The 22,563-nt window shown below is 37.5% G+C and overlaps 1 protein-coding gene across 1 annotated transcript in view; it reads left to right on the top strand.

Moving 5' to 3' along the window:
- LOC134755371 (uncharacterized) overlaps positions 1 to 21,643 on the top strand; it is a 28,897-nt gene extending 7,254 nt beyond the window's left edge. The window contains exons 2-4 of the mRNA XM_063691918.1: positions 18,684 to 18,963; positions 20,612 to 20,785; positions 21,349 to 21,643. Coding sequence (XP_063547988.1) covers positions 18,684 to 18,963; positions 20,612 to 20,785; positions 21,349 to 21,628 — 734 coding nt within the window. The 3' untranslated portion in view covers positions 21,629 to 21,643. The remainder of the gene's footprint in view (positions 1 to 18,683; positions 18,964 to 20,611; positions 20,786 to 21,348) is intronic.
- Positions 21,644 to 22,563: the final 920 nt, after the last annotated feature.

The raw sequence follows: 22,563 nt of genomic DNA, 5'->3' as shown, positions 1-22,563 counted from the left end.
TATTGAATTGGGGCTTTCGAAGCATTTGATTTGTTACTTGCCTTGTATTTATTGGATGAGAGATTAAGTGCTGAATTTCACTTCTAAAGTATTGCTCTTTTAACATATGGTATCTAAACTTTGTGTGAACCGGTAGGACATTACATAAAGTGAACAGGTCGCTATCACACACAAGATTCTCTTTAATTTTATGGGGTACTATTAACTTTAGCAGCCTAACCTGTAGTTTACATATTTCGTCAAGGTATGACTTAAATGTACGGCCATAACTACTTAATCCATATGAAATGATGCTTTCCACGAGTGCATTATAAACATCCAATCTGATATTATATGGAATTCTATTTCGTAGAATATATATCTTTGCCATTATAGCTCGTAATTTAGTGCACACTGAGTCAATGTGGTCACCCCAGTTGAATCGGTTGTGAATCTCTAATTCATTTCCCGAATCGCGCCGTAAGTTTTCTCAAACCATTCACGAAATAAATCACTAGAAATGTATAGGCAAAACGTAGATCGCAGTTATTTTTTCAGACACAATTTCTAGTTTAAAAAATCGGAATGAATTAAATTTGTCCGTGATGTCACATACGACGTGTTCCATAGTAGCTAACCATTGAATTGTCTTACAAACACCCTACCCAATTTCAGAATTTGTTCGTGTCTGCTGTCTCATCCAATAATTCACGTTTATCTCATTCAACCCGACGTGTAATGGGCACGCGTCAAACCACTTTCGTTGGCGGTCAACCGGCGTGCGCCGGCGTCGGATCAAATTAAGAGGTTCGCCATTTTGCCACCATCACGCACTTTCACTTGCGTAACGTCTTATGTTTTATTACTAAACTCGGAGTTTAGACCGTGAAGAATGCCGAATTTCTGGTATTTTTAGGTTTTTTTTTTGCCTAAATACAGTAAAACTTGGTTAAATGGAAATGTGGGAAATCTTCACTCTCATAGTGACGTCCAGACACATTTTATAGATGACGTGAAATGAATGAATGAATATTCTTTATTTCAGACCATGTCCATGTACAATTGAATTACATGTAAAATTAATATTAAATTATATAATAAATTACTATACTTACTTATTACTTACTTACTTACTTACTTACTTACTATAATAGGTACTTTTGAAATTATATTCTATAAAACATTTTACCTGAGAACTGAAATCATAATAGACAGATTGTATTTATTTATTTATTAGAGATAAATCACAACATTACGTTACGTTACATTAGTATTTATGCTATACGAAATAACATAATTATTCATCATCATCATCATCACCATTTCAGCCGATATAGACGTCCACTGCTGGACATAGGCCTCCCCCAAGGCTCGCCACTCCGACCGACATACATATTCCGACATAATTATTCAACTTAGTTAAAATAATTTAATTGTTTAAGCATTTCTTTTTTCAGAATATTTCCTATGTTATTTGGTGTTATCTTTCCATTCTTTAGGTAACTTATTTATTAAGTCTGCTTAAAATATTATCATCCGACTGCAAACAAAATGAAACGCTAGGAATGACTCAACAAATTAACTGATTGCGGACTGACAACGAACAGGTTTCTTAGTAAAAAATATGCAGAAAATATTCCATTGACATGAGTATGTAAGTCAATGGAATCTTTTGCATTAATTGGATTACTTTACGACATCTGGAAAAAGACGCCACGGACAAAAATTAATTATACCCTACACTTGTTTAAAAAGCAGTTTATTAAATGGACAATATATTTCGCATTATTACGTAAATTACGTAAAAGATCAACATGATTTCGCATCACCTTTCTTCCACTGCACACGTCAACCTTGTACCCAGATGCCAAATGTCGGAATGGCAAGGTGTTTTTGGAGCGTGCGCCATTGCTAAATTAAATGTGAATTAATTATTATATGTCGGATTGGCGACTGGTAACGCCAGACGGATGCTCGATGTAATCGGAATATGCATCATCTGCCCATTTAAAATGCAAATAGTAATTTAAAGTAGAGGAATTTAGTGGAGTAATTTGGTGGTGTAAATATCTTGTATTACGATAACGTGATAATGCAAAGAACTGTCACTTTTAGCAGATTTTGGGAGTTCGTACTTCAAAAGGAAAAAACCGGCCAAGTGCGAGTCGGACTCGCGCACCGAGGGTTCCGTACTTTTTGGTATTTGTTGTTATAGCGGCAACAGAAATACATCATCTGTGAAAATTTCAACTGTCTACCTATCACGGTTCATGAGACTGGTGACAGACAGACGGACAGACGGACAGCGGAGTCTTAGTAATAGGGTCCCGTTTTTACCCTTTGGGTACGGAACCCTAAAAACGGAACCATTATAGGATCACTCGTGCGTCTGTATGTCTGTCCATCTGTCACATCCCATTTGCTCTGAAACTACTGGACCAGTTAAGTTGAAATTTGGTGCCCTTATGTAAGTTTGTAACATAAATAAATGAATTTTAAACATAGCATCATTTTTGGAGGGTATTAGGTAAATAAAAAAAAATTGCAAACTAAATCATGTTATATGTCAACTCGCTCGACTCACACTTGGCCGGTTTTTTATCGTCGTTCCGTCATTACTCATTAGGGCCGTGACCGCATATAGTCTATTTAAGTAGCCCACTGACTATCAATCCGCCGGACGATATCGGCCTGTCAGTTAGAACAAAAATTTCACAGTTCCGAACAACTGACAGGCCGATATCGTCCGGCGGACTGATAGTCAGTGGGCCCCTTACAATGAAGAGAGATAATGACTGTAAGCTCTTCACAATGTTCGACCTCGCCTCGTAAATGATAGGCTAATTTAAGTTAATGAATTCTTCCTTTATTCATATACCCTAAAATGATTTGCTTCTCCAGAACCTTTGGAGACTGCTTTTGAAATTAACGGCATGATTTACAAAAATATTTAATAGGATGTCAAATGAAAAGCGTCGGATATTTTTAATAATATTGTACTTATAGAAGAAACAACCTAAAACAATAATATTGGTAGACAAAAGGCGGTTTTATCGCTAAAAAGACTTTTTCAGACCTTTTTAGTGGCAGAGAGACTAAGCAAAACGCTAGACCGGGCCGGGGCCGGGCCGGAGCTTCCGGGGCTTCATTTTTTATGGAAAGTACCATCACCGATCAGCCGTCATAGAAAATTACATGTCGGACCCTCCGGCCGGCGGCCCGGGCTCGGCCCGGTCTAGCGCGAGCCTTTACACGTCAAAATTAATGCAGAAGCGAGCGACTAGATTAAAATAAATCATCATGCATGTAAATTACTAAGATTCTTTTACATCATGCTTTATTATTTATAATAGTTCATATTGAGAATGAGAGAGAATGAGAAATTTATTGATAACATTATTAAATAATCTTACACGTCACACAGCATACACATCATTATCACAATAATACATAATAGAGTAGATTATCACAATATTAAATTATTCAGTTATTTTACATTGTTTTAATTTATTTTTGAAATTACATCAGTTTATCACAAGAATACATTGTTTTAATTTATTTTTGAAATTACATCAGTTTGGGACATCAGCAGTTCTGAATATAAATTCGTTTATTGTGTAACAAGCTAAACACATTAGCATTTTTTTAAGTTTGCTTACAAATATTGCCTCACTAGCTGAGTCAATGACCTCTTTGGGAAGGGTGTTATAAATCCTTACACCCATGACACCGAGTGACTTCCGAGCCTTGGCCAGACGGCAGCGCGGGACCAGCAGGAGGTGCTCGCCGCGCGTGTTGCGGCCATGGTTCTGCCCGCGAGTTGTATATAACCCCAGATTAGACCTTACATATTTGCAGGCTGTTAGTATGTAAACACATGGTAGCGTATGGCATGGTAGCGCATATTACTTAGGTACCTATTCTATTATTATAGTGAGGATAAAAAAGATAAATATAAGATATCCCTGGCCATTCAGCGAGGTAATGCCGCCAGTATTTTTGGCACATTTGGTCCGGGGGATAATCAGAGTGGGGGGTAATATTGTATTTGTTATAATTTAGTTTTACTTTTTTGCATTAATTATTTTTCTTCTACAAATGTTATCGGTTTTATTTGATAATAGTGAGGATCAAGACGTTACCAAAATAAGCGCATGATGCAATAATAGAGCTAGACCCGATTGAGACACTATCGAATCCTTTAAATGTCGTGACATTAATATGTGCTAAATCCGATTGAAGGTCGGTAACATCAACATATAGCTTCATTGTCTCTGTCACGCTTCTATTTTTGTCTTTTATCAAATAAATAAATAAACGAGAAAGTGCTGCGTTGTTGAAGAGAAACCTACTAAGAACCATAATGAATAGACGTGGCAAAATGATAGGTCACTTGATAAGACACGACACTTTCTTTAACACTGTATTAGAAGGCAAGATCGAAGAGAAAAGAGGAAGAGGAAAACCACGAGCAAGCTACACACAACAACTGAAAGCGAAAACAAATGTCGTGTCTTACAGGGACCTACAGGGACCTCAAGACCCTCAAGTCGAGGACCGAGAAAACTGGCGCATACTCCACTAACAAGAGCCATCATGCTCTTAAATTATAATGATGATGAAGATGAAATAAACAAATGTTGAGTGCTATTGCATGTCTTTCTAGCTGTAGATTGATATTCTCTTGAGAAAAATTAAAAACTAAATTTCACCCCATACAAAAAGCTCCACTCAGTCACATTTTTGGGGACTTTTGTCAACTCTTTTGACAAGACAAGGAAAAGAATTTTGACCTGTTTATTTATTTTTTATTTATTTAAACTTTATTGCACAAGCAAAGAAAAATGTACAAATGGCAGACTTAATGCCAAAAGGCATTCTCTACCAGTCAACCATTAGGCCAAACAGAGACATAAATGTTGTTGCAGGATAGATTCATAAATTATAACGAGAAATAGAACCACAAAAAAGTCAATTATTATGTAAACATACCTATTTGTACTCTTACGTTAGCGCAAATTTTGCTGTAGTTATTATTATAACTGCATTGACCTCTCGCATCGAATACATTATTTTGTACGGTCAGCAGCAGAAGTAGCTGAGTGTTTAATGTAGTCAAAATTATATGCAAACGCTTAATCCTTATTTAATTATAAAAATATGTGCTCAGGTGCCCTAGCCAACGATCGTTGATAGAAAACGCCATACGAAACTTAAATAATGTATGGAAAAAGTCACGTGACTTTTCGTACCATCTGTAATTCTGATACATTTTTTTCTATTCGTTTGTCGCCGTAAGATTGTCATTTTGGCTAGGCCCCCAGATCAGTTAGAACATCACGGTCACTTTCCAACGTTTCCGGCTTGCGATCTGGTAGTCAGGAGATTTCAACCGGTAGTTCGCGACCTCAACCAAGCAAGAAAGGTTGGAAACTCCTGTAATTAAGTGTTTAAAGTGAGGATTAACGGTCCAGCAGGTTTTATAGACGCACTAGCATCTGCCCGCGACCTCGTCTACGTGGGATGAAGATGAAGATAAAACCATAAAACTATCCTATGTGGGCCTCAAACTATCTCCATACAAAATTTGATCTAAATCGGTTCAGTGGTTTAAGCGTTAAGAGGTAATAGACACACAGACAGCTAGTTACTATTACTTTTACTATGCATTTAGAATATTAGTCGTTATTATACGTATGCATTTAATTTTCCTAGCGGCATTGCAGAAAAAAGATGCCTCTGTCATTAACCTATTCGAATGATAATTGCCAGGCAGTTTATGATTTCTTTAATTCAATAAAACTCGATCTGAATCGATACGAAATCCATTGCTTCATCGCGACCCGAATACCTTGCAATGCACCCAAACTTATTATTACCGGCCAGCAATAAAAGCTCAAAGATTGTAAAGGTTCGTTTTTAAATCCCAAGACACAGCTCTTGCAATATCACATCTCAGTCAATCACGCCATTAAAATGTCAACGTTATAAACAATCCCATAAAGTTACATATTCCAATTGATGGAATTGCATGTTACGCGATTGCGAAAGCTACTAATCCAAATTGGTAGCTCGATTTTTAAAATTGTGATGCCATAAAATGTAATCTCTATTTTACGGCCAGTGTGTGAATTGTCGTTTTGTAATTTGTTTTTTCTTGCAGCTGGGCCCGGGTTGCGAAGGGCATTCAGCCAATTATTGTAAGTAGAAGGGTTAAACGATTCTTAATAGCGTTCGTGTGTATTAAGAAGAACTTCCCGTGATGGTGATTTTTCAAGACGAGCTTTATAAGGTCAGATCGCGCATATTTCTATATCAGCCAAAACTAGTTTTTGATAAATACGTAACGGAATACTGAAATAAGTAAATACTTACTACAATTACTACATACTACTTGTACATACTACTCGTACATACTACATACTGGGGCCCATTTCTCGAGCGATATTAGTCTAATATTGTTAGTGTGTAATCCTGGCAACCCATACGATTTGACAGTTCGTGGACTGATAATATTAGTCTAAGAGTTTTTGAGAAATATTAATAATATAATATTTTAGCCTACGGCTTTACGCGTAGTCTTTAACAAATCTTTCAACCCCGTTTCACCCGTTTAAGTGCTGAAATTCTAATAAAAAGCTAATCTGTGGAACTAGTACACATACAGGGTGACTAAAAGATTAATGCATTCCTGTTGCTAGGGAGGTTTTGGGATTATACTGAGCAACTTTTACTATGGGACTCTGAATCCCAAGACACAGCTCTTGCAATATCACATCTCAGTCAATCACGCCATTAAAATGTCAACGTTGTAAACAATCTCATAAAGTTACATATTCCAATTGATGGAATTGCATGTTACGCGATTGCGAAAGCTACTAATCCAAATTGGTAGCTCGATTTTTAAAAGTGTGATGCCATAAAATGTAATCTCTATTTTACGGCCAGTGTGTGAATTGTCGTTTTGTAATTTGTTTTTTCTTGCAGCTGGGCCCGGGTTGCGAAGGGCATTCAGCCAATTATTGTAAGTAGAAGGGTTAAACGATTCTTAATAGCGTTCGTGTGTATTAAGAAGAACTTCCCGTGCTGGTGATTTTTCAAGACGAGCTTTATAAGGTCAGATCGCGCATATTTCTATATCAGCCAAAACTAGTTTTTGATAAATACGGAACGGAATACTGAAATAAGTATAAATACTTACTACAATTACTACATACTACTTGTACATACTACTCGTACATACTACATACTGGGGCCTATTTCTCAAGCGATATTAGTCTAATATTATTAGTGTGTAATCCTGGCAACCCATACGATTTGACAGTTCGTGGACTGATAATATTAGTCTAATAGTTTTTGAGAAATGGGCCCCTGGTATTAAATACTAGCCTACGGCTATACGCGTAGTCTTTAACAAAACTTTCAACCCCGTTTCACCCGTTTAAGTGCTGAAATTCTAATAAAAAGCTAAGCGGTGGAACTAGTAGACATACAGGGTGACTAAAAGATTAATGCATTCCTGTTGCTAGGGAGATTTTGGGATTATACTGAGCAACTTTTACTATGGGACTAAATACGAAATCGCGAAAAAATTTTATCCTCTAATAGAAAATGGACCAGCCAAAATGTATGAAACAGCCAAATTTTTTTTAACGGATTTCAATCTATTTTAACAGGACACCTGAATTTCGCAGTAAATATTTATCAAACCTCTTAACATATTATTGGGCTGATTTGCAAACTTAATATTGCATAAATACGCCACGCCATGCTATGTGAAATGCCCAATAATTATGAAACTTATTATTTACTTCATCTGTTCATAAAATTAACTCGCTTTCAACAAGTTTTAATTAAACTTTAACTTGCATGTCCTTTTATCACTTTGAATTTATAATGTGGGTGTGAATAAACTTAATTAACTTTTTATACATTATTTATTGGCCGAGAATAATATTGTAGACAAACGTGATAAGTTTAATTTTGTCGTTCTTATATTGTATACATTCGGGCTCATCCTAAATAGCACGATAACTTTAATGATATATATACCTAGATACTTTTCAAGTGAATGAATTGAAGTTAAAAACAATGTAAAATAAAGGGCAAATTAACTCGTCTCTGGGGACATTTTTTATTTTTAAGTTATAGTTAATTAGTCACATAATCTTCAGAAAGCTCATTATTATCAATCTAATGTCACAATGCGGACATTTGCTGTGAATTATCAATTGTTTAACTACAAAAAGATGCTAAAGGATATTTAGATGTACTAACAGTTATTATATTAGTGATTAAATTTGGAATTTCCTAAAGTGCCGAGTAATTTATTGGCTTTTTTTGCCGATAATCGGCGCCGGATAGTCGGCTTTCCCGACTTTCGCTACACCCATATTGGCTATCGTACAGGGTAAGTTAGGTATGCAAAGACGAAGCCCGCGGTCTTGTCAATTTGTCAATCTATAAGTAGGTTTTCTCCAGAAAGGATTAATTGAAAAATAAAGCAACCGAACTTGTAAATTCAGAGAATAGCCTACATTAACTCAATTAACTATACATTAAAATTGCGATCGTAAGTCTGGCACCTTGACATTTGTGCGAGATCGACAAATCGTAGCCGAATGGGGATTCTTGCACAATCTCCGCAGTTTAAATATCACCAGTATTGTCACTTTATGGGTCACACTTCTGTGATTCTATTTACCTAGTTACTAGGTCCTAGTACCTCCACACCTACATATTACTGCAGTTATATTTATCTACTCACCTATCCTATTACTAACTTTCCAATTCCAAAGATCATGTGATACGTCAAATTAAAAATAATATTGATAGTTGAGTGACAACAATACCTAGAGGTTTATACGTTTGGAAATTTGAATCCAGTGACATGATTATATGCCATACGATAAATAAATAATTTTGAATGTTCAGATATCGACGATTTAGGGTCTGATTTTGATGATAAGATTTTCAATTCCTAAAATGAACACTAATTCCAGTTTTTACGTATGTATACGATTGCTATCTGAAGACCATTGAATGGAAAAATGCAACCTACGAACACAGATTTAAAGAGTTGCACACCAGAACATGAAAATGGACTTTTTTAATTAAGAAACAAACAGTCTTATAAAACAGATAAAGTAATCTTTCCTGTAATAGACCTATAGTTTCCTATATGTAAACAGCTGAGCTCATGCTGAACCTACCTACTAGAGCAAGAAACCGTTAATGGCCAACAAATAGTTGAAAAAGAGAAGAAAAGTATAAAAAATTGAGTCATTATATTTTGTGGTAACTGGATTTTCAAACGGCAACTTTACAGCGCCATCCTTATCAGGGGCTGATTGCATAATAACTTGTAATATTAGCGGAAGTCCCTTTCTAATCAAAGGAATTGGAAAGAGACTTCCGCTAATATTATTAGTTTCAAGTTATTATGTAAATCGGCCCCAGGTATCACATTAGTGCGCACGATTATTTCTCAGAAAAAACTCTTCTACAATCTACTTCTACAAAAATATAGCCCGTTCAGTTACACCTAAAGGTAGTTAAAATACTGCTAATTTTCTTTTATTCGCACTGTATGCTCCGCGTGCGCTGCACCAATCCGCCATTTTCGACGTACGCAGCCATTCCAAACTTAAACAAAGGTCCCAAGGTCGCGTTGGGTCAATGACCTGATTTTCATTTCTTTGCTTATTATAAGCAAAGAAATGAAGTAGTTACATCTCGGCCGTGTTACAATATTACAAGCGGAACTCCTTTTCTAATTACACTTATTAGAAAAGGAGTTCCTCTTGTAATATTAGTTGTAGTTTATTATGCAACACGGTTCAGGTTCACACGGTGTCGCAAAATAACTGTTATAAGTACACTCATGGACAAATTTAGTGGAACGCAAAAAAAGTTTACTTAATTACTAATTTTGAAGTTACTTTCGGTGCCAGTAATTAAACCATTTTTATTCTATTAATATTTTATTTGTTTTTACAAAATACAAATGCCTCTCATATCTACATAGAGATACTACCTATTATATATCATAGGTACCTACGTAGACAGGGGAAAAAATCAGGTGGGGAAAAAGGAACGGCAAATAATGAAACATATTCTAAAGTAATTGACACTGGGTTCTCTAACCCCAGGTATAATAATCGAAATTAAATATAAATAAATTGAGCTTATTATGCAAAATTTCAAAAACTGGCATAGCTTTTGTAAAGTTTCGTCTAGGACCTATATGACTAGACGCACGCGGCGCGTGGCGCGGCGAGCCGAAATCAAAGCCATTTTTAGGGTTCCGTACCCAAAGGGTAAAAACGGGACCCTATTACTAAGACTCCGCTATCTGTCTGTCTGTCTGTCTGTCCGTCTGTCACTAGGCTGTATCTCTTGAACCGTGATAGCTAGACAGTTGTTCACAGATGATGTATTTCTGTTGCCGCTATAACAACAAATACTAAAAAGTACGGAGCCCTCGGTGGGCGAGTTCGACTCGCACTTGTCCGGTTTTCTTTCTTTTCATCCTGTCACCTTCTGTTGAGGTGTAGGGCTTGAATTATAATTTTCCACCGGCTCCGGGCCTGGGCAGCTTCTGCTGCAACTGCCGTTATAACAACAAATACTAAAAACAGAATAAAATAAATATTTAAGTGGGGCTCCTATACAACAAACGTGATTTTTTTGCCGTTTTTTGCGTAATGGTACGGAACCAGTGCGCGAGTGCGACTCGTATTTGGCCGGTTTTTACATTGCGCTTGACCAAATGTATTAAAACGGCCTTGATTTGCCGCTCGCTTACGTCCAATCCGCGGCTTTAGACATGCATAAATCCAATACATTCATCAAATAAAGCAATACTTTTTGAAATGGCAAAACATCAACACAATTATAGACCATAAGCCAGACGTCCGTCACCTCAAACCATTAAATTAATTTGAGGTACTAGATTCCAGATATTAATACTACTGCAGAACGTGTCGAATTATCTTTTAATATCTCACGCTATACAAGAAACAATAGACTGTAACGCGCTTGCAATTATCGCAATTTTGACGTAGATTAATGTGTATTTGTGTCACGAGATCTTAACCGTCTTCGTAATAACAAATACCTAACCCTTATAAGGTGCGTTGGGATAAGATTGAACGAGTTTTTCATGCGGGATAAGATGAAAAGTCGCCCGCAATGCTTCGGCATACGCACGACTTTTTGTCTTACCCCTCATGAAAAACCCGTTCAATCTTACCCCAACGCACCTTAGTAAAAATCTAAATAAATATTTTGATTTGTGTTTTTTAAGTAGTACCTAGGCCTCAACCACTGGACGGCTTCAATTGTAGGTATTGTTAGGTTACATGTTACTCCAAAATTTGTAAAGAACCAGTTACAAATTTTGACATAGTAACATGTAACCTCAAAGTAAGATCAAAGAACGCATGACCTTTCCCCATCTCAAAAACCCTCGGAGCTCGTGCGAATACTAGTTTTAATTTAACTGTACATTGTAGGTATTGTTAGGTTGCATGTTACTATGCCAAAATTTGTAAAGAACCCGTTTTACGAGACTTATAAAACTTATAAAACAAGCAGAAGTCCTTTTCTAATAGAAGGAGTTAGGACTTCCCCTAGTATTGAAGTTACAAACTTTCGAGAAACTGCCCTTTGATAGCCGTTTTCAAGGTAACACATAAATTCTCAGTAGGGATATATTCAGATGTTACAATTTGTTAAAGTTTTGATATTGTGGTGATACGACCTTGACCATTAGCACCCCCCCTATCACCGAAACTAATCTCTAAAATTTTGAAACAAATACACAAAATAGTTCTTTACCTATAGATGTCAGGAAAACTTATTAGAAATGTGCAGTCAAGCGTAAGTCGGACTTAATTACTTAATTTGTGATCCGACCCCTACGGGGTTTTTTTTAACATTTCATTCACGTCTCACATAAAAAAATACATTGTTAAAAATTGTGTAATTTTCGGAACCCTTGGAACGCAAGTCCGACTCGAACTTGGCCGGTTTTTATTTTTAATTAGGTATTGTTTTGTCTGTTTCGCACTCATGAAATGTTTATACATACTCTTCTCTTCTTCTTCTTCCTCGCGTTGTCCCGGCATTTTGCCACGGCTCATGGGAGCCTGGGGTCCGCTTGGCAACTAATCCCAAGATTTGGCGTAGGCACTAGTTTTTACGAAAGCGACTGCCATCTGACCTTCCAACCCAGAGGGAAAACTAGGCCTTGTTGGGATTAGTCCGGTTTCCTCACGATGTTTTCCTTCACCGAAAAGCGACTGGTAAATATAAAAACGACATTTCGTACATAAGTTCCGAAAAACTCATTGGTACGAGCCAGGGTTTGAACCTGCGACCTTCGGATTGCAAGTCGCACGCTCTTACCGCTAGGCCACATACACTATACAGTATAAGTAGCTTCCCTTTTGCACACGTCAAATATCTTAAAGCGTTCGTTACTTATCGTGATATTAAGGGGCCCACTGATCAGTTCGCCGGATGATATCAGCCTGTCAGTTAGAATAAAAAGTTGACAGTTCCGAACAACTCAGGCTGATATTGTCCGGCGGACTGGTAATCAGTGGGCCCCTTTAGAGCTTAGAATATACATCACGTATAATAATAAATTATAATAATTATGAGTAGGTGTTTCATGATGTCGACAAATTATCGAGTTTTAAACTAGGGTAATATTATACGAAGGATTGTTTAAACTTATTATACAATAATTATTAGAATCACGAAATCTACAATTTGCATGACTGATAATCGTAAAAAAATGATTGATCAAAATTCTTATTTTTGATAGAGATCAATGATTATCTTGCCTTTTTTTTTGATGACCCAGGGGGAATCCTTTATGGATCCCACTGGCCCGGGAGAAGCCTAGTGGGTATGTCCGACTCCCACGGACTAAACCGCCTGGGGTGTGTCTGCCGCGCGCTTTGTTGACGGGGTTTCGGGAATTCGATTGTAGACCTCCGATGCCATGATCATCTAGCCTAACCTAACTTGTTAGGTAGGTAATGTAGGTATGCTAATTATAAAACATCACAGTATCACGATAAACAACGAATCTACTTCTATAAAAAAAATTACAATATAGCCAGCATTCATCGAAATCTGTCCATTATTGTCCAATCCGAGTTTTTGAAAAATCGTACCGCTTTTTTTTTGATAACAATACGGTTGCCAAAATTTAAATTAGCAATCTTGAGAATTTTCTCTAGGGACTTCAGCGATTCGTATCCTGATTTTGACTTTCTCTCGATAGAAAAATATCACGAACGTAGGTCCAAAACGCATTAAAAATATGAAAATTACTTCTAAAAATCAGCAATTTTTTTTTTTGAGGGAACTCAGCTATTACATTACTTTTCTAGGGTTCCGTACCCAAAGGGTAAAACGGGACCCTATTACTAAGACTCCGCTGTCGGTCTGTCTGTCACCAGGCTGTATCTCATGAACCGTGATAGGTATACAGTTGAAATTTTCACAGATGATGTATTTCTGTTGCCGCTATAACAACAAATACTAAAAAGTACGGAACCCTCGGTGGGCGAGTCCGACTCGCACTTGGCCGGTTTTTTTTTACAACAACTTAAAATTCAAAAACATGATATTCGCTGTCAGGAGCGCGCACATCCATCTCGTTTACGCACGCTCAGTAAAAGTGAGAGAAGAACACGAACGTACGGAGCCTTAATTAAAAATATTAGTTGGATTGTGACAATAATATTTAGCGAATGAAACTCCGTAGTTGTTTCAATACCTATCCTAGCTTATGAATTAATAATGATATTAATTCGTCGAGATAACGCTGAAATCATTGTTTGCCAACATTAAACGGGGTAATGATTCTTGTATTTGCATTTAGTTGGTTATCGTTTATCGCGGCAATATTAATGACTAGCGACCCGCCCCGGCTTCGCACGGGTAGTAAAGCGTTATTTTATGTCTATTTTTTTTTTCGAATTCGACTTAAATGTAAAATTTTACCATATTAAGTATAGTATGAATCTTCTCAAATGATTTTTACGTCTAAGACCCTAATCTGTTAAACAAAAGCCATTGTTTCTTTGTGCGAACGCTCGGCCATTGTGTCTGAGCGCGTGCTGCGGCGCGTGCCATTGTCAGACACAATGGCCGACCGCTCGCTTAAAAGAAACAATGGATTTTGTTTAACAGATTACCGTCTTAGGCGTAAAAATCATTTGAGAAGATGCAGACTATATATTGTTGTTGTAGATAGTCGTATCTACCAGAAACAGAACAAAAATGCGACCTCAAACTTTAACTGAAATGTTTCACTATTTCACTACACCTTCCAACAACACAACTCAAAAAAACTCAATCCAGTCATTACATATAATTTTGAGTAACAACCATTCAGAATATTCAGATCAGTACGCTTTTGGCGACATGTTTTGGATTCCTCGATGCACGACGAACAACCGCCGCGGACACTCATGACTGAGGAAGGATTCCCGAATAATCCGAAACATGTCGCCAAAAGCGACTAAAAATAATAGTGAGTGAAAACATACTGATCTAAATATTTTGAAATATGTCTCACGATAGTTTAATTTCGATTAACAACCATTCACTTCTAAAGTCTGTTCTCTATTGTCTATTCATTTATTAGGTGTTATTAGGGAAACACGTCTCAAGCCGGAACCCCACTGCTGGTCGAGCTACGGAGCTACGCACGTGGGCACTAATAATGACTATAGTAGGTTATCCTTAAACGATAGACATATACCATCTAAGACTTTTTTGTAGAACAATAAAAGAGAGACAATCCTTCCATACATTGTGTTATTATATCTCAAACAGTTTAAGCAGCGTTTTCGTTTAAAGCTCCAAGACAACGTGATTTTTTCTGACATCATTAACAAACATCGTCATATTTCAACAAATTTTAACAAAACCTTAACAAATTATACACTAAAACCTTCCTCAAGAATCACTCTATCGATAGGTGGAAACCGCATTAAAATCCGTTCAGTAGTTTTTGAGTTTATCGTGAACATACAGACAGACAGACGCGGCGGGGTACTTTGATTTATAAGGTGTAGACGGTGTAGTTATACTAGTGATGTGGTAATTGGGAAGATTCAATTATTGCTTAATCAAGTCTCTATTAAGTCATCGTTTTCAATACAATAATTATACCTACAGAACCATACCTAAGGGATTCAGAGGGCTCTAGCCAAGAAGCTAATCGTTTGCGCCGTAGCGAACGAAACGCTAATGTCTCTCTATCACTCTTCAATATAAGTGCGACAGAGAGACTAGCGTTTCGTTCGCTACGGCGCAAACGATTGGCTTCTTGGCTAGAGCCCCCAAAGCTACATTAAATACCATTTTTTTCTACCATTAGCCTACTTATTATTATACGACATCAATAAATTAAAATAATAACTATTAATAATAAACTGACAAATCAATTCAATTAATCATTTACCAAAATAACTATTTTTGACGATATATTCTTAGATTTAGTTTTAAGATTTGCGGTCATTTATTTTATTTTAATTTAAATTGATTACTAATAAGTAAATGTAATTAGCCTAGAATAGCCTAGAATAATATTACTATTGTATGCCCTTACAGGGTGTCATGATCTATATTATGTAACACCTATTGTGCGTACTTCCAGTTCTCACCTACGGTGCTCAGACCTGGTCCTTGACGGAAGCTCAGAAGTCCAAACTCGGGGTTTGCCAGAGAGCTATGGAGCGCAGCATATTAGGTGTAAAATTAAGAGATCGAGTCCGAAACACCACGCTGCGCTCTAAGACTCAAATAATAGACGTAGCTCGGAAAGCGGCCAAGTTGAAATGGGACTGGGCTGGTCATGTCTGCCGAATGCCGGATGACTTGTCGGCCAAGTTAACCACGGAGTGGGAGCCCCACGAGTCTAACCGGGGATCCGGCAGACCTCGTCGGCGATCCCGGGATAACTTGGACTCCTTCTTGACAGGCTGGCCGGATATAGCATTAAACAGAGACGAGTGGAAAAAGAGGGGGGAGGCCTTTGCCCAGCAGTGGGACACAGTGGGCTCTGAATAATAATAATGAATAATAACACCTATTATGTACATGACAATACAATAAATAAATGAAAAATGATAAATAACCTAAGTTCCACCATACAAAACATTGCACGTTTTTGTAATCAATAGTGAAGGAAATATGGTTGGATTTCTTTTGTTTTTAAGTCGAAAGAAATGCAACTCTGTTCCAATCAAGGGCCTGACACTCTTTGATATAGAAAGATAGTCTTATTGCGATTCCTATAAGAGGAAAGAGAAAATAGTGCCATGCTTTGTCCTTATCACCGACCGGGTGGCATCATAGGTAGGAGGCGATGGCGAAATACCGAAATTTATAAGTGAAAGAGAAAAAAAATCCTATGCTGTCCAAATTTTATATGAATATTCTTTCTCTTACCGGGGGTCGCCCGGCTCGTCTATAACTACTTGTATACACTATGTCTATGGTTCCAATTGAAAATGGTTTAGTACTACGTGTAGAACCATGGGCTTACGAGGATAAGCCAAGCATAAAAGTATAAACAAATAAATTGTATTCGTTCCTTCGAGTGATCGGAAAAAAAATTGTTTTTTGGGAGGTAACGATAAGTCGACAGCTCTTAAAATGTAAAGAGGATGTTTAGTTATCTGTTAGATTGTTTTTTTTTAAAGAAAGAGTTCTATATGTTACTTAATACTAAACTACTTATTATTCACATTTATAAATAAATGTGCTATCGGCTTTGAGTGTTTTCTATCTAGAACCATGTAATGAAAATAACGTCCTACAAAAAGCAAATTACTAAAATAATAAATTAATAAATGACTATTAGGAGACAAACTTGTACTATGGGTACTAGACGATATACTCCTACATATAAATTTGTATACATAAAAAACACCCATGAATTAACAAACAAATATTCATTCATCACACAAATAAATGCCCTTATTGGGATTCGAACCCAGGACCGTCGGTTTCACAGGCAGGAATAAAAACGCATACTATTATCTCTAGTATAATGTTAATCGCAGATTACAACAGTTTCCATATCAAATTCACCCACTAACCATTGAAACATGGCCACTTTTCATGCACTACATCTCCAAAACAATGCATGCATCCAAGCACCATCCAAATCTAAATGACTTATGTCCATTTTATTTCACGACATTTCCGACTTTTTATCACTGGATTTCACATCATAAAACGTCCTATGCTTGTGTTGGTTATAAAGAGGTTTTGTCGTTTTTCCATGAGCCAATTGTCCCAATAAAATTGAATGCACGATGGTTGTATAATAGATTACGCGTCTGAATGGAAACCCAGCGAAGTATGAAAATGCATGGGAGTAGGCTAATCCGGTCCGGTTCCATGGTTTGAATGTTTATGTAATAGGTAGTGTAATGGTCGAATTTAAATGCGGCGTGTTAAGTGGGAATGAGGGCAATGTCTTTGTCATTGTTCAATTCGTAGGCATGTAATTTTTATTTAAGTAGTGAACAAATTACTAAACCTACTATTTATAGTAATAAATAATAGGTAGGTACAGGCAGTAATAATAGCAGATGAAACAAAGCAATAATATCTGTCACCCTGAAATAATTATCCATTTATCATAAACTTATTACATAGATAGATAGATAGATAGATTTTTATTTGGTATTGATCATATACTGTCCGTTACATTAAGTTACATAATAATTGATAATAATAATTAATTACAAAAGTATCATAAATTAATATTCACATTTCAATAAATTATTCCAATTCACATAATGATTAATGTCAACGATTTTAAAAATTACAATGTATTAGGAAATCAATAAAAATAAAGAAAATAATCCAAATTAGCTACTTACAATTAGGTACAATAGAATAATCACAAATCATATCTCTTTGTTAAGCTGTTGGAGAATGGTAGATAGGTACAGTCACCATCAGATATATAGGAGCGGCCAAGGTGCTCAAAAATATCTGAACACGCACTTAACGCCTTGACAATAGAGGCGTGTTCAGATATTTTTGAGCGCCTCGGCCGCTCCGATATATCTGATGACGACTGTACCTAGCCTACTTTTGCCTCGTAGTCTGATCCGCTACTTTACTGATGCTGAATTGCTGACTGTACAGCGACTACAGCGAGCTGCAAAAGTGCATGGACAAAATCATTCATAAAATGACCATGCTATTTTGCAGCTAAATAGGTGTAAGTACTAATCTATAACCACCTACGATATAAGTTTTTTTAAATAATATGTATATACATACATACATATAATCACGCCTATTTCCCGGAGGGGTAGGCAGAGACCACGGATTTCCACTTGCTACGATTCTGACATACCTCTTTCGCTTCCTTCACTTTCATAACATTCCTCATACACGCTCGCCGGTTTAGGATGCTCTTGACCTGGCCTTTCTTCAGGATTTCTCCGATCTGATCAGTGAAAGTCCGCCCTTCCAACTCCCGTTTCTACACTCTCTTTGTTAGCCTTTTTTCACTCATTCTTTCCACGTGTCCAAACCATCTCAACATACCTTTCTCAATTTTTGTCACTACATCTTCGTTCAGTCCACACTGTTCCCTTAACACACTATATAGGTATGTATATGAATGATAAATATCTTTGTTTCAGATTGGTCCCGACTCTCCTACGACTCAATCTACAACAACACAGACTACGTCCAAATACACAACCGGCCGCGGCCATTCACGTTACCAAACTACAACCTTACTAACACAGCCCCCAGGCCCTTTAGTTCTAGTGATAGAGACTCTTATTTAGATACCAAAGATAATGAGTTAGAGTATGAGGAGTTTGCACGTAGTCAAAACAAGCATCAGCTATTGGTCGGGTTTGCCAGAGACCCGTTTAGGACTTCTGTGCCTGAGGAGGATTATTTGAAGGGGGTTAGGTATGTATTATCTTTCTTGCGTTTTCCCGGCTGTTTGCTAGCCTTCGGGCCCATCTTGTGATAGAAACTCGTATTTAAATAGGAATAGTTAGAGTATGAGAATTTTTGAGGTACCTAGTCAAAAGGATCAGCTGCTGATCGGGTTTGCGAAGGTCCCGTTTAGGACTTGTGCCTGAGGAGGATTATTTGAAAGGAATTATGGGTAAGGAGTATGTAAATTTTATCTTCCTTGCAATAACCCGGCTATTTGCTAACCTTCGGGTCCTTCTAGTGATAGAGACTCGTATTTAGATACCAAAGTTAGAGTTAGAGAGTTAGAGTTCGGAGGTTGTCAGAAGGATCAGCTACTGGTCGGGTTTGCCAGAGGGATCCGTTTAGAAGTCCTGTGCCTGAGGGGGATTGTTTAAAGGAACTTAGATCATACTGTGTCATCTTTCTAGTGATGTCCTGACTTTGCTATGTCATCTCAATCCGAGAAAAAAGAAGAATCAAGAACAGTCAGTTCCCAACTTCCCATCTTACCTTTCCATAAAAGGGAAAAGTAGGCCTTATTTGTCCGGTTTTGAAACTCTTAAAATATAATATAACATTAGTAACATGTAGGTATAGCAATTGGTTTCAAATTCGCATACGATTAACTATACCTAATTAATAAAGTTATGTAATAGGCAATCTTATAATAAAGATAAACAACACGAGATGTATAATTTTACCAACAACAGTAGGTAGTTAAAACAAAGGTTTAAGCATAAAACAAGAATGCGGATTTCCTTTATGTAAACTGAGTCACGTTAGTAGGTATATAAGGCATAAAATATGTAACAACATTATTAACGTAGTAGGTAATGATGTTTTTGCGTTAAAAAAGGTCAACCGATGGCGATTATGTCTTTGTTTGTTTAATATCTACAAAACAAGAAGCACTTCATAGTTTAGCAACACTTAGGGTCTCCTTAGATATATCGACGCGGAATCGGCAAGCGCTGATAGGAAAAAGCTTTATGTCTGCGCAATAAGAGCGAAAAAGTCGCGGTTTGGCTCGGCTCGCATCGGTCGACGCCTGCCGAAGCGTCGACGGCTTTTTCCTATCAGCGCTTGCCGATTCCGCGTCGATATATCTGGGGAGACCCTTACGCTACTGCAACGCTTACCAATTGATGCATCTTGCTTACTATTTCTACAGTAGAAAATGCTTCTAGTTTAGTAGAAATTTACCATTTTCAAAATTACCCCGCTTGCGAAATTACCCCAATGCACCTTAGCCGTTTTCAGAAGAATATAGGTACATATTATCGTAAAATTTGAAGTTTTTTCTGCGTACTAAATAAGAGTACTTTTTAATAGAACAATAATGCTTCTTTTGTCAATTGAGTTGCTTATTCATCGACGATGATCTCGTCTTTTACGGAACTTCATAAGCTAATTTCAACCTTTAAATGGGGCAATCCACAAAAAGGTCTACTATGGACATAATGTACATGGCAGCTTCACAACCTGCAGGAATCTGTACTAAATACTATTGAATTAAAATGTTATCATGCCAAATATCGGCTTTTTAGTTTTATCAAGTGTTAAAAAAATTCACGTCACGCGACACTTTTCTAGGATGCTATGCCCCAAATAAAGCTAATTTCCTTTCACTTCACAGGCATGTCCAACCCCAGCCATTCGTGAATAAAGGCGAAAATCGGGGGAAGCGCGGAGTGCTGCATCTGGCCAACATGATGTACTGCGCTACGGGCTGCGATCCACTGTCTTACAAAGGATATGGGTGCTACTGCGGATTCCTCGGGGAGGGGAGGCCTACAGATGGGATTGATAAGTAACTTCTATTTGTTCTTCTTTAAACTATGTATTCATGAATAAGAAAACATCTGCATCTCTTCTTCTTTCTCTTTGCCCTATTCCCATTATTTGGGGTCGGCTCTCCTCGTTCTCATGCGCCAGGACCGTCTGTCCTGAGTTGTCCTTGGGGTAAGTTGGGCTCGTTCCAAGTCGCGGGTCACAGTAGACCACTACGTGGCTTTAGGTCTTCCTTGTCTGTTTGCTTCCCTGTTCGGCAATGCCAAGGCATGCCGAACTACGTGGTCTTCGGGGCGTCTCATCACGTGGCCATACCAGCGAAGCCTACTTTCCGTGACTTTATCTGTGATGGGCGCAACTTTGTAACTACCTCTGATGTATTCATTTTTCACTTTATCGAGTCTTGTTACTCCAGCCGCCCACCTCAGCATCTTCATCTCTGCCACATGTAATTTTTAAGAAAACATCTGCATCTATACAATATTATTTACCTAATCGCTCAAACGTTAAGACATTCACCCTATGCACCAAAATAATTTCCCTCTTTCAAATCCCATCCCTAAACCATTCCTTTTCCCACAGCTGCTGCAAAATGCACGACCGCTGCTATGAGAACATCTACTGCCCCTTCTACACGGTCTACTTCCAGCCATACTACTGGAAGTGCTACCACGGCGAACCTCTCTGCGCGCTGGAGAACTACAAGACCCAACACCAGTTCATCAACGGCTGTGCTGCGAGATCGTGCGAATGTGATCGGCAGTTTGCCATGTGTATTAAGAGGTATCCATGCCCGAGGAGACGGGCGCTGTGCAGGTCCTCTCCTTTAAGGCTTTTGCAGAATTTACTGATGTTCCGATGAGGTTGTAGTAAACTTGGGCGGCGTTAGGAACATGAGCAGAAAGATTATAATGATAATATAGACGGCATAAGGAGCCGGGCGTCAAAATAAACAAGTCAAAGTATTTTAAAAGTTACCTATTTTTTAGTGTTCCGTGCAAAACTTTGTTTTGACAAACGGAACACTTATGGGATCACTTCGGTCTTGCAAATCAGTTAAATGCTTTTTTCTCAGAGACCGTTTGACATAGATACCTAAAATTTGACACAGTTATAGCAATTACCACCACTAATATTGTAAATAAGTCAAAACCGCTTATTTCTACTTGCAAGTTAAGCTTAAGATAGGTAAGCCGGAGGTGTCGAACTCTATGCCTATCTACCCCGCCATTGCGGTTTTGTGCGAGAAATCAGAATAAATGTAGAAAATTGGTAAAATGATTACAAATATTACAATCCGTATACGCTAAGTTTGCACTAGCTCCTACATCAAAAGCCTAGTCGAGTTCACTGTGGGGCTAGGTCTATTAGTGTAAGATTTTTCCTATAATAGTGACTAGACACTCTTGGCCACTGCCAAAATGTATGGCCGCGCCATACATGACGTACAGCTTAACGGGCGACTTAGCATAGACGTTCTAGCAGATGTATCAAGTGCCTGTGATTAGTAACTATATTTAGAAAGATGTTGCGAACCAATATACCACGTATGTATGCAGTAGGTATTGTGCATAATTATTTTTGGAGATAAATTAATATTGTAAATAAATAAATACAACTACCTACTTTGTTTCATTTTGTGCAACCATATATAGACTCTGACCATGCTAACTACTCCGCTCCGACTCTACTTCCTAAGGTCTTTGCCTGACTTAGCACTAAATCATCTCCACACCAAACAAGAAGAAACACTTATTGTATCTATTATATCGATATTGTATTGACAACCCACATCAA

This window comes from Cydia strobilella, chromosome 2 (assembly GCF_947568885.1).
Source record: "Cydia strobilella chromosome 2, ilCydStro3.1, whole genome shotgun sequence".
In the NCBI taxonomy this organism is placed as follows: Eukaryota; Metazoa; Arthropoda; class Insecta; order Lepidoptera; family Tortricidae; genus Cydia; species Cydia strobilella.
Note: the sequence above shows the minus strand (reverse complement) of the source record. Positions and strands in the feature narration are given on the sequence as shown.